Raw genomic sequence first — 11847 nt, 5'->3', positions numbered from 1 at the left:
TTATTTTTGGAAATGCTCAGAAACAGCAAGCCAAAGCTGAAGCCTCTGCTGGTGAGATTTATTGAGTGAGACACCAGGGTAATTCTCACGGACTACAGTAAAACCACACATGAAGATCAGCCACAGAGTGAATGTGAGGGATCTGCTGTGCTTTGGGAAGAGGCCTGTGTGAAACTAGTGAAGTCTGCAACAAAGACCTGAAGTCCAGATGACTCCCCAGTGACACCTGTCACAGGAATAGGCATCCTTGCTACCCCAATGACATCCCATTGCAGGAATTTTCCTGGCAAAAGGGCTATCACCATGTGGACCAAGTGCTGTTCCTATCACTTGGGCTTCCCCTTTGGCTCTGCTTTAGTAATGGCTTTTTGCTGTATTCAAACGATAAAACTGAAATCTTCCATGGACAGCCAACAGAAGAAGAAAGGAGCACTGCTTCAGCCGTAGGGCAGCAGAGAAGCAGACCAGCCAGGTGTGATGATGCAGCCATGGCATAGGGCCCAGCCACACAGACATCAGCAAGGTGGTGGCAGGGACCAGATTGGGCGTGGAGGCATGTGGTGTTCACATAGACGGATGTGGCCTTCCCCAAGGATGCCCCTCAGAAAAGCAGGTTTCAGAGCAGGATGCCCGCTATGTGCACCACTGCCAAACAATGGGAACAGGTGTGCAGAGCAGCTGGAGGCCCTGCTCCCAGCTGTAGGCAAGGAACCCAGCTGAGCCTGGCAGAGAAGCAGCAGAACAGTCCCTTTCCTGCGTGCACTGAGAGGAAGACAGATTGGCAAACAAGCTCTTTACCTTGCTGCTATCTCGAGTCAACATTTACCTAAGCCAGTTGTTAACTCTCTGCTCTGATGCCACTAATTGATTTCCACTAAATCTGAGGGTTGCTTGTTTCCCTAGTAGAACTTTACTTGCAGATCAGCCCCTCAAAGCCCTATCATTGCTCACAAAACGAGCCGTGGATCGGCTCTGAGCTGTACAGCTTGCCAGGCAACCCAGTTAGAGAAAACCTGGTGTAAGGTTTGTTTTTCTGGTTAATTAGTGTCAGAAGTTCAGGGTTTCCAATGGTGACTGGGAAATTGGAAAAGCTAGCTGTCAGCAATTGCTGGCCCTGCTGAGCACTAAGAGCCTGTGCCTGGCTCTCTGTGAGGCAGCCATGGAACCTGGCCTCTCTAAAGGCTGCGCAAAGGCTATTGCACAGCCTTTGCACAACAGCAGTTCCCCATACGGGCGGGCTGCAGGCTGTGCCTCGCGCTTCACCCTGATCGTTGTGGTTCCCATGACTCTCCGGCCCCTCCTCTGGCTCCCAGCGTTGGAGGCTGAGCCCTTTGGCCCAACAGCCTGCTCCAAAGTGTCAATACGCCGCCAGGACGCCGGCTTGTGGGGTCAGCATGGTTTCCAGGCAGTGCATGGCTTTGCTGCTCTGCTTCCCGCTGCTTGTTCCTCCTTCTCTGGAAGCAGGTATGTCACAGGGTATAGCTCCAGTTAGCTCACCAGCAGCAGAATTCTCTGCTGTTGCACATAGAAACCTTTGTCCTGTGAGTTACCCTAAGGCTCTTGCTTGCTCTTGGTGATGGCAGCTGCGCGTTTGTTCTGCCAGCTGAGGGAAACTCCTTCCATGCTCCTGCGTGTCTCCTGCAACCGGGTCAGCTGCCCACAGGGGAAGCACCTGGAGCTGCTGTGATGTCTATCAAGCTGTGGGACTTTGCAAAGCAGAAAACCAATAGACTGGTACTCGGCTGACAAGAAATGAGAGAGGGGAAGGGTGCTATGCTTCTGAAGCAGTAAAAGGAAGTGAAGCGGCAGCTCTATGGTAGCTTTGGTATCCATCTGAAAAACAGCATCTAGATGAATACAGCAGAACCAGTGCTTCGTGGTTCTCAGGTGTCCACTGACCAGGTCTCTCAAATTGTGGTGAACAAGGCTGGGAGAAATACGTTGAAGTCTGAAATGTTCCAGTGTAAATAAGTGGAGGACATAGAAATGGAAGTGGGAGGGTGCCACTATCCATGCACCTCGCACATTGCCCGCCCTGTTGGGGTCTGTATGTAGGCTGATATGTATGCAATGTATCTGCAGTGTGAAGTTAAATATAAGCCCTTAAAGAAAACCATATTAAATGCATACAGCCTGACTTGATCTCAGCAGAACAACCCAGCTGACATTCCTGACAATGGACAAATGCTTATGAACATCCTGTGATAAATGTGGTGCATGCCACACAGTACTTTAACCCTTCAGATAATTTTGAAATACGTTGAAAATGATAGCAACTTTGCTCATTGTTCAACAAATGCTCTCCCAGCAGGCAGGAGGCAGCTCCCCTTCTCTGGGGGTCCTGCAGTGGACAGTGTCCTGGGGATTGGGCAGGACATAGACATCATCCTGAATCCCTGAGTATAGCCACAGCTGGAGGGGAAATAGTTACAAGCACTGAAATTGTAAGTTATTGTCACTAAGCTCCAGGATTCTCTGCTTACATCAAGGGAAAAAACAAAGCAAAATAAAGTAAGTTCTATTTCAGGACTTGCACCATGTATTAGATGGAGCAAAAGTACATTGCAGAGTTCCTGTTTGCTGTCATGTGGTGTGATGTATCCTGGCACTGAAAAGCAGTTTAGCACGGTGACAGTGCCATCAGCATGCTTCTATGAGCTGGGAGCAGATGCAGCTCTAGGAAGTGAGTTCTGCTGATGTTTTCTATCGAGCATTTGTCCCCGGTGTTGTCTCAAAGGACAGCAGCACCACACAGGGAGAAGGGGCCAATGGTTGTAGTCTGTGAGCCTGGCAGCAGCAGGGAGCCAAGCGCAAGCTCCAGCAGGCAATGCAGAGGGCATTGTCCTGCCTTCCTGTGTACCTCAGTGTAGATATTTTGCAGAAGGAAATAGAGAAAGATATATTAAAGCACTGTTTCTGTAATTGTGGCCAGCAAAGAAATCCCATCTGCAGGTCCAAAGGGTATAAGCGGAGTATCCCACGAGTCAGCTTTGGCTCCAGTCCTGTTTAACATCTTCATTAGCAATCCAGACAATGGGGTAGAGTGCACCCTCAGTAAATTTGCAGATGACACAAAACTGAGAAGAGTTGCTGATTCACCATAGGGTCATGCTGACATTTGGTGGGACCTAAACAGGTAGGAGAGGTGGGCTGATAGGAACCGCATGAAGGAGAAACAGCCCCAGGCACCCAGCTGGAAGTCAGCTCTGCAGAAAAGGATCCAGGAGTTCTGGGGGACACCGCGTTGAACATGAGTCAGCAGTGTGCCCTGTTCAGCATTGGTGAAGACACAGAGTGCTGGGCTCAGTTCTGGGCACATCAGTATAAGAGAGACCTGGATACACTGGAGACTCTCCAACAGAGAGCCAAGAGAATGACTTGGGACTGCAGTGTCTCTCCCACAAGGAGAGGCTGAATGGGCTCAGACTGCTCTGCCTGGAGAAGAGGTAGCATAGGGAGTCTCATCAATAACTGTACATAGCCAAAGAGAGGGTACGCAGAGGATGCAGCTGGGCTCTTTTAAATGGTGCCCAGTGCCAAGACAAGAGGCCATGAGCACAAACTGTAATGCAGGGGATCCCTCTGAATACCAGTTCTGCATTGTGCTAAAGATAGAGCACTGGCACAGGCTGCCCAGAGGCTGTGAGGTCCCCTCCCTGGGGATCTCCAGCAGTCCTGGGCACCCTGCTCAGAGGGCTCTGCTCGAGAGGGGGTGGACCAGAGGGACACAGAAGACCCTGCCAGCCTCAGACAGTGTGGTTTTGTGGAAGTGTGAAAAGTTTTGAGATAAAACCATTGAGGAACAGAGCACTGGGGACTTAGGTCTGACTGCCTGACCCATCACCAAGTGGTTTACCATAGTGAGTACAGGACAGTTGAGTGTTGCCATGTACATCAATCAGTACTAGATAAATCTAGATAAATGCTTTTCAGCTCCTAGAATTTGAAGAAACTTCATGACATATGTAGAGACCTACTCTATAATGTGTGATAATGCTTTAGGAGTCACTGACATGCAACACTGGGATACTATGCCATTTTCTCCCAAGCTCTGGGCTCTGTGGGACCCAAGTGCTGTCACTTGACATGTCAGGAAGCACGCCAGAGTAAGGAGGCTCTAAAGGGCTGTGTGTATTTTCCCAGCTTCTCATAAACAGCAGAAAAGCTTTCAGAGGAAATCCTCCTCCCTGCCCTTTCTTTCTGGAGTGCACATACAACCAACTCAACATGCCACTGTTTTACAGTCTTCTTAAAGCAGGAAGAGGCAAACAGCATTTTTCAAAGGCGCAGAAGAGCCAATAGCTTCTTCGAAGAGATAAAGCTGGGGTCACTAGAGCGAGAATGCATAGAAGAAAAGTGTTCATTTGAGGAAGCAAGAGAGATCTACCGTGATGATGAGAGGACAGTAAGTAACACAGGGCTGGGCAGGTGGGCTCTCCACTGTTCAAGGGTGTGCTTTGACTCTTCCAATCGTGAGGGGGAAAAAAAGCGCCATGTTGGGGGGCAGTGGGAAGGTGGATTCTCTCTAAGCTATCTCAGACTGCCCAGAGAGGTAGGTTGCAGAGTCTCCTTCTCTGAAGATATTCAAGACCCCATTTTCCCTCTCAACCTACTGCAGGGAACATGCTTCAGCAATGGGATTGGACTAGATGATCTCCAGAGGCCCCTCCCAAGCCTTCTGATTCTGGGATTCTACAACCCTCCAGTCCCCCAGTAATTCCAGGGCTGACAATCCCTTCAATCACTGCATTGTGCAGCGTTTGCTTCAGTCCCTCCCACCTCCTATATTCACAGGTTATTGATGGATAACCTATCAGTGTGTATTACACTGTGCCCTTGTCTGCTGGCATGAAAGTAATGTAGAACGTGGAAAGTAATGTACAGTATTTTATGGATGCCATGGTGTTCATTGATCATAACAGCAAAAGTGGCACCACTGTGGCTGTCTGCAAGCCATCCTATGCTAAGGGCTATAGGGCTTCATCTGAGTGACTTCTTTAATTAAATCTCTCACCTTTTTCTTCCAGAAAGAGTTCTGGCACATCTATTCTGGTAGGAGCACTCCATGCTTCCTCGCAGCTGCAGTGATGCTCCCACTGCCGCCGTCCCTCACGTGACCCAGCTGACACTGCCTGTTTTTGCAGACCCCAACCAGTGTGACTCCAGCCCCTGTCAGAATGGAGGGAGCTGCGATGACCAGTTTCAGGATTACGTCTGCCGCTGTCCTCCAGAGTACGAGGGCAAAAGCTGTGAGACAGGTCAGCAACGGTGTGGCTTAACAAAATTAAACTATCATTGCTAACTCAAATGCAAGGCATTGAGATTGACAGGAGCAATCAGTACCGATGGCTTTAACCAGCCGGGCACTGCTCAGCACCAACATAATTCAAATCCTACAATGATTTTGGACCAGCTGAGAAAAAAGGAGGATAGTTTTTCCTACCCAAGAGCTGAAGTTGCTTTGACTTAGAAGCATGATGCAACGAGTGAATGAGAACCGAGCTATATACGCATCCTAAGCAGAGCTCTTCCTTCCTTCTGCCTGGAGTTCCTCCTACAGAGCTTTGCCAAGCAGCAGCAGCTTTTGATGCACTTGCTGTACACAAACCACTGAAACCTGCCTGGCTTCCTTGCTCCCCTGTCAACATTTCAAGCTGTAATTCGAACGTGTTAAGCATGAAAACCCACCTGCAGAAACCTTAATGCTCTTTCTCTGCCTTTAGCTGTGGACAAGAACCTGAAGTGCATTTACGACAACGGCGGCTGTGAGCAGTACTGTGCTGACCAGCAGTCTGAAAAACGAGTGTGCTTCTGTGCAGAAGGCTACACTTTAGCAAGTGATGGCGTGTCCTGCATTCCCCAAGGTAGGATGCCATGTTGCCCATGCTTAGTCTGAGCCAACCCTGCAAGAGAACTTTTCAATGCCTACACCTTAGGAGGTGTGAGGTGTCATGCATAAATGCCAGCTCCTCCTTCCTCTAGGGCAGAGTCTAGAGCGGTGGTTTGGGCACCCCAAAGAAGCAGTATGGAAAGCATGTGCACTGAGCCCACCCTAAAAGCACTGGTGGGATCTGCTGAGCCTCTACCTGAGGTAGCTGAATTGGGTCTGTGGCCCCCACTGGATGGGGTTCAATGCATGCAGACTGTATTCCAGGACATCTTCTCAAGTGTGGCCCTCAACAGTCAGTGGCCCCTTTGGATCACCCACTTCTTGTCCCCAGAAGTCTCTTCCTGTGAGACATGGGGCATTTGACTTCTAATGTCCCAAATCCTGGGGCCAAGCCCTGTCTGCTCTCTGGGCAGCACTCACCACTCATTCCATGGACAAAACTGGGGCAGTGGAGGCACCACCCCTGGCCGGGTGGGATGAAGAGAGTAGAGCAGCAGTGCCCAGTGATTGGGGTCAGGCTGAGGGGTCTCAGGTGATCAGAGGGGTGTTGCAACTCATAAGTCAATTTTCTTTTGTTCTAGCTCACACATACTGTGAGTGCATGTGATTATTTTGGGGGCAGTGCTGATTTCTCACTGATCTCTAATCCATGAGAATTCATGACTATCAGTTTTACGACCATATTTATTTCAGTGCAGGAGTCAAGAGAGGAAGAAGCCAATAAAAACCAAAGAAAAATCAGAAAATCCTTTTTTTTTTTTTTTTTTTTTTTTTTTTAGTAGGACCTATTTCCTATTTAGCAGGACCGACACAATTGGTGTTGCTCTAGGTAATACAGATAGATATTTCTCTCACTCGTCCAACAAGGTAAATGCTAAGTGGGACTCCATTAGCACAAGTTCATTGTTTTCCCAATACCTAAGCTGGCACCTAATTCTGTTGCAGGTGCCTCCTTCGATTATGTTATTAGAGGGGAAAAGGAGGCCCCCAGGGCTGCAGGGAGCATGTGCTCAGGGCTAAAGAAGCAGTTCTGAGGGCAGAACTCCCATACACATGCAGCAATGGAGCAGTCATGCGGAGAACTGATAATGACAACCTAGCTCTCAACAACAGCAATTCTATTAAAAAAAAAAAAACAAAAAACTGGTAATGTGCTTATCCCTTATTAGCAGATTCTGCAATGCCACGTGATGGGGAAGCTGCTTTTTTGAAAAGCTGAGAGCAAAGAATTTGATATGCCCCCATAGGCCTTAAAGTGCATCTTTGCCTGCATAAAGAGAGGAAGATGCACTTGTTGTTGCTGCCTTCTTGGAGCCAAAATACCAATATTGCTGACTGTGTGCTGCGAGAATGCAAAAACAAAATTCATGAGGCCTCACCTGCAGTACTGCGTCCAGGTCTGGGGCCCCCAGCACAGGAGGGATGTGGAGCTGTTGGAGCAGGTCCAGAGGAGGCAATGAGGATGGCCAGAGTGCTGAGCCCCTCTCCTATAAGGAAAGCCTGAGGGAACTGGGCTTGTTGAGCTGTAGAAGACCTTATTGAGGCCTTCCAGTACTTACTGGAAGATTATAAACAGAAGGGGAACAACTTTTTACATGGGCAGACAGTGATAGGACAACGGGGAGTGGTTTTAAACAAAAAGAGGGGAAAACTAGATCAGGTGGTAGGAAGAAATTCTTCACTCAGAGGGTGGTGAGGTGCTGGCACAGCTGCCCAAAGAAGTTGTGGTGCCCCATCCCTGGAGGCTGCTGCAAAATCATGGAGATGGATTCGATTCAGAACCGTGGCTCCCAAAATGACAAAGTGAGAGCACTTCTCATCACAGTGTTACTACAGAACGATTGCTGGATGGGAGGGATGGTATGTCCAGTTACAGCACAACTGGCACCCCAAAATTCCAGCAACAGGCTTTTTGCATCTGTTGTGTGAAGAATATATACAAAACACCACGGTTTCCTCTGCACCGTAGCTCAGAAGCAGGTTTGGTCCTCAAGACTCTATTGCCAATATTCGTGTGCATGCTCAGGCTATAGAAGGACCTCTGACCAGTAAGTGCAGCTTGGAAGAATTAAAGATGACCTGAATAGAAGCAAAGTTAGAGATATAGCAGAAGACACAGGGTTGGTATATGAATAAGTCAATGTGAAACCATATCTGGCTGTATGCAGACAAAAAGACTACCTGCCTGTTGAGCAGCTTTGGGTGAACTCTGAAAGACCATGCTTCCACACTATGAACCTGTTTTTCAGCTAACAAAACTCCATTGAAGATGTTTATAAGAATCAGTCTGATACAGTTTGCTGTGAATTCAGTGCAATGAAATCACACTTGTTACTCTTTTTTAATTTTTTTTTTCAGTGAAATACCCTTGTGGAAAAATACCAGTGCTGGCAAAAAAGAATGCAACTGCTCAGGGGAGAATAGTAGGTGGTGTCACCTGTCCTCCAGGTGAATGTCCATGGCAAGTGAGTCTTCCACAAATATTCACTGTGGTCATTGCTGTTTTTCTTGTGAAGCCATTATCTTATATTCAGTATTTTGAATGTGTTATGTTAAAATGCACTGAAAGTGTAAGGTTTGGGCAAACCATCCATACCCAGCAGCTCCACCTGTTTCAATCACGCATTTCAGCCTTGTTCTGAATGCCTGCTTTCCTAGGAGTTGAGTGGTAACATAACCTCCTCTGCCTCCTGATCCCTTCATCATTAACCATACCGCTAAGAATTTTACCTAGGGATACACTCTTGGCCATAATACACAGGATCTATGCTAAAAAATGGAGAAATTGTTGATGTGAAAACTCCTCCCTCCTAAATTCCCTGCAAAATCAGGATAGTATTCTCAAAGACAGTTGTGAACAATGACAGAAAAAAGCAACATAAAACTGGACTCTACTGAGAGTCAGGTCAAAAACTTGCTTTCTGTTGGCAGGCCCTTATAATACAGGATCAGAAAGGGAAGTGTGGTGGTAGTCTGCTCTCACCAGAGTGGGTGGTGACTGCAGCTCATTGCCTGGATTACACTCATCCCAAACAACTCCGGGTGAGGCTGGGTATGTATCTCCCTTCCCCCTGTTATCAAGCTGTGGTTGTCTTAATTTCTCCTTCTGACAAACCAGAGTGAAAAACAAAGTGTCAGACTAGAAATCTCCTGCATCCAGGAACTCCCAAGGAATCCAGTTTCTGGCCAACATGACCTGCAACCATTAACTTTTCCAGGTGAATACTCGACAAAAGTTGATGAGAAAACTGAGCAAGAAAGTGGAGTTAGCAAGGTCATCAGACACGAAGAATACACCAACGGACAAGTCAATCACGACATTGCCCTCCTGAAGCTGGAAACACCCGTGAATCTCACCGATTTCGTGGTGCCAATATGTCTGCCTGAAAAACGGTTTGCAGTGTACGAGTTGTCCTCCATTAAGTTCTCAACGGTGAGCGGTTGGGGACGGCTACTAGATGGAGGGGCTACTTCTACTTTTCTCATGCGAGTTGATTTGCCGCGTGTAAAGACACAAGAATGTGAAAAGCAGGCTAATTTAAACATCACCGAGAATATGTTCTGTGCAGGAGACCTGACTGGCAAAAAAGACTCCTGCAAAGGAGACAGTGGTGGACCTCACGCTACAAAGTACAAGAACACCTGGTTTCTGACTGGGATTGTCAGCTGGGGAAAGGGCTGTGCTGTTGAAGGCAGCTATGGGGTTTACACAAGGGTATCCAGATACATCGACTGGTTGAAGAGGTACATGGAATGACAGCAGAGAACCACAGCATTTCCTTTCCTTCATACCTCTGTGGCATTTTTGTACTGAAGCCTTCCTCCATTAACTTAGACACGTGGTAAATGTGATATTGTTAACAATTTTCAATGAGCCTAACGCCTGCCTGAATACATAAAATAACTCTGATATTGTTGTAAACTTCAATGTCTTGTCAAGAGGCCACAGAAGGGCCCTATCAAACCAGATTCAGAGTCCCTCATTCTTCACCCATTTTCTGGTAACAGAAAAGCTTGGTGCTGAGAAACACTGTCAGTAATGTGTCGAGTACACCGTGATCCTTCCTTGTGCTGCCATCATGGCTGCTAGTAATCAATGATGTACAGACTTCCTGAGCAAGAAGTCACATGAGTCTGCATGGTCATGAATGACCCCATTTGCCATACACATGTGCAATCTCTTTCAAACACATTTACACTTTGGGCTTTCACAACTTCCTGCGCTGATAGGTCCTGCAATATAATGAAGCAACAGCAGGAGAAAGAGAAATGGTGTTTCTTTTAGCTTATGGTGAAGGAGCTTTCTCTTGCAATCCCAACAAGTGGATTTGAGAGAGGAATTGCAGAGCATCCTCAGGACAAGAAAGCTGGGAAAAGATTAATTCCACATTTACAAGTCTGCTATGAAAACTTGATTTTAGTCTTCCTGCACTAAATATTATTGCAGTAAGGCTATTAACAATACATTTATGAGTGATGAAGAATACCACAGAGCTAATCCCATACTTGCCTTTCTGTATAATTTGGATTCTTTCAAATTATGCTGAATATCAGATTAATTACAAAGACTTATCAGCAAGGAGGACACTTACTAGTAGTGTCTAGTAGTGGAGGAGAACACTGGCATTATATGGTACATGTAATACCAAACATCCCAAAATCTGTGTTACTGACAGAGGAATGGGGGGATGAGAAAAGCTGCAAATTCCAGAGACTTGGGAAATAAGGTCTTACAGTATGAAAGCATGCCTGGTTATACCTAAAGAAATAACAAGACGTAACAAGACCCACTGTGAGTGAGAGAAAATAAAAAAGGAAAGCATTTATGCCAGCAGAAGCAGCATGCAAAACAATTAAAAAAAAAAAAAAAAAGGAAAATTCCCAGGGAGAAAGGTGACTGGGGGCAGCAGCCAGCAAATGAAGTCTCATTTTCACCAAGATGAGGCACCTGGCATTGCAACATCATCCCCCTAGGCCCCTCAAACTGAATCGCTGTTGATTTTACAGGCTCCACTGGGTGACTTCTCTACTGTAAATATTGATATTTATGAAATAGTCACTCTGCAGAAAAAGGGCAAAATGCAGACAAAACATCCAACCAGTATTAATGGCTGTGTGGCATGACTTTTGCACAACAAAGCCAAGAGTTATGCATATTTTTAACATAACAACCTGTGTAAACAATCATGGAATCATAGAATCAAGTTGGAAAGACCTCTAGACCTGCAACCCCCAACCCATCTCCACCATGCCCACTAACCATGTCCCTCAGTGCCACATGCACACAGTTCTTTAACACCTCCAGCGATGACAACAACAACAGCTTGTGCAGTCCATCACTGTTCTTTCTGAAAATAAGTTTTTCCTAACATTCAACAGGAACCTCCCCTGGTGCAAATTGTGGCCATTCCATCTAGTCCTATTGCTGATACCTGGGAGTAGAGGCCAACCCCTACCTCACTTCAACCTCCCTTCAGGTAGTTTCAGAGAGCAAGGTCTTCCCTGAGTCTCCTCTCCTTCAGACTGAACAACCGCAGTTCTCTCAGTTGCTCCCCATAAAACTCGTGCTCCAGACTCTTCATAGCTTCACTGCCCTTCTTTGAATATGTTCCACAGCTTCAATGTCTTTCTTGTAGTGAGAGGCCCAAAACTGAACACAGTACTCAAGGTGAGACCTCACCAGAGCAGGGTACAGAGAAACAATCACTTCCCTGCTCCTGCTGGCAACACTAATTCTGGTACAAGCCAGGATGCCACTGATCTTCTTGGCCACCTTGGCAAACTGCTGGCTCATGTTTATCCGGCTGTCAACCAACACCTCCAGGTCCTTTTCCTCCACACAGATTTCCAGCCACTCTGTCCCAAGCCTGTAGCAATACCTGAGGTGGTTGTGACCCAAGTGCAGCACTGGGTCTTGTTAAAGCTCATACAACCGATGGGAGGCATGCTGTGGCAGC

General features: G+C 47.0%; 1 protein-coding gene across 1 annotated transcript; it reads left to right on the top strand.

Moving 5' to 3' along the window:
- Positions 1–1145: 1145 nt before the first annotated feature.
- On the top strand, positions 1146–9800 carry F7 (coagulation factor VII). Its single transcript, XM_010728491.4, has 8 exons — positions 1146–1464; positions 4245–4405; positions 5028–5052; positions 5145–5258; positions 5724–5864; positions 8249–8355; positions 8822–8942; positions 9109–9800. Exons 1-8 carry the CDS (start codon positions 1395–1397, stop codon positions 9645–9647), a joined length of 1278 nt encoding a protein of 425 aa, XP_010726793.2. The 5' UTR covers positions 1146–1394; the 3' UTR covers positions 9648–9800.
- The last annotated feature ends 2047 nt before the right edge of the window (positions 9801–11847 follow it).

The sequence above is a fragment of the Meleagris gallopavo genome, chromosome 1 (genome assembly GCF_905368555.1).
Source record: "Meleagris gallopavo chromosome 1, MGAL_WU_HG_1.1, whole genome shotgun sequence".
NCBI classification, from domain to species: Eukaryota; Metazoa; Chordata; class Aves; order Galliformes; family Phasianidae; genus Meleagris; species Meleagris gallopavo.
This window is presented reverse-complemented; position numbering and strand designations above follow the sequence as displayed.

What these genes read in the sequence shown, in the direction of transcription:
- F7 (XM_010728491.4), top strand. Translation starts at nt 1,395, where the DNA reads ATGGTTTCCAGGCAGTGCATGGCTTTGCTGCTCTGCTTCCCGCTGCTT. An exon ending in CGTGTCCTGCATTCCCCAAG is followed by an intron (nt 5,865 to 8,248) that starts GTAGGATGCCAT and finishes TTTTTTTTTCAG; the next exon opens with TGAAATACCCTTGTGGAAAA. An exon ending in CAGGTGAATGTCCATGGCAA is followed by an intron (nt 8,356 to 8,821) that starts GTGAGTCTTCCA and finishes TTCTGTTGGCAG; the next exon opens with GCCCTTATAATACAGGATCA.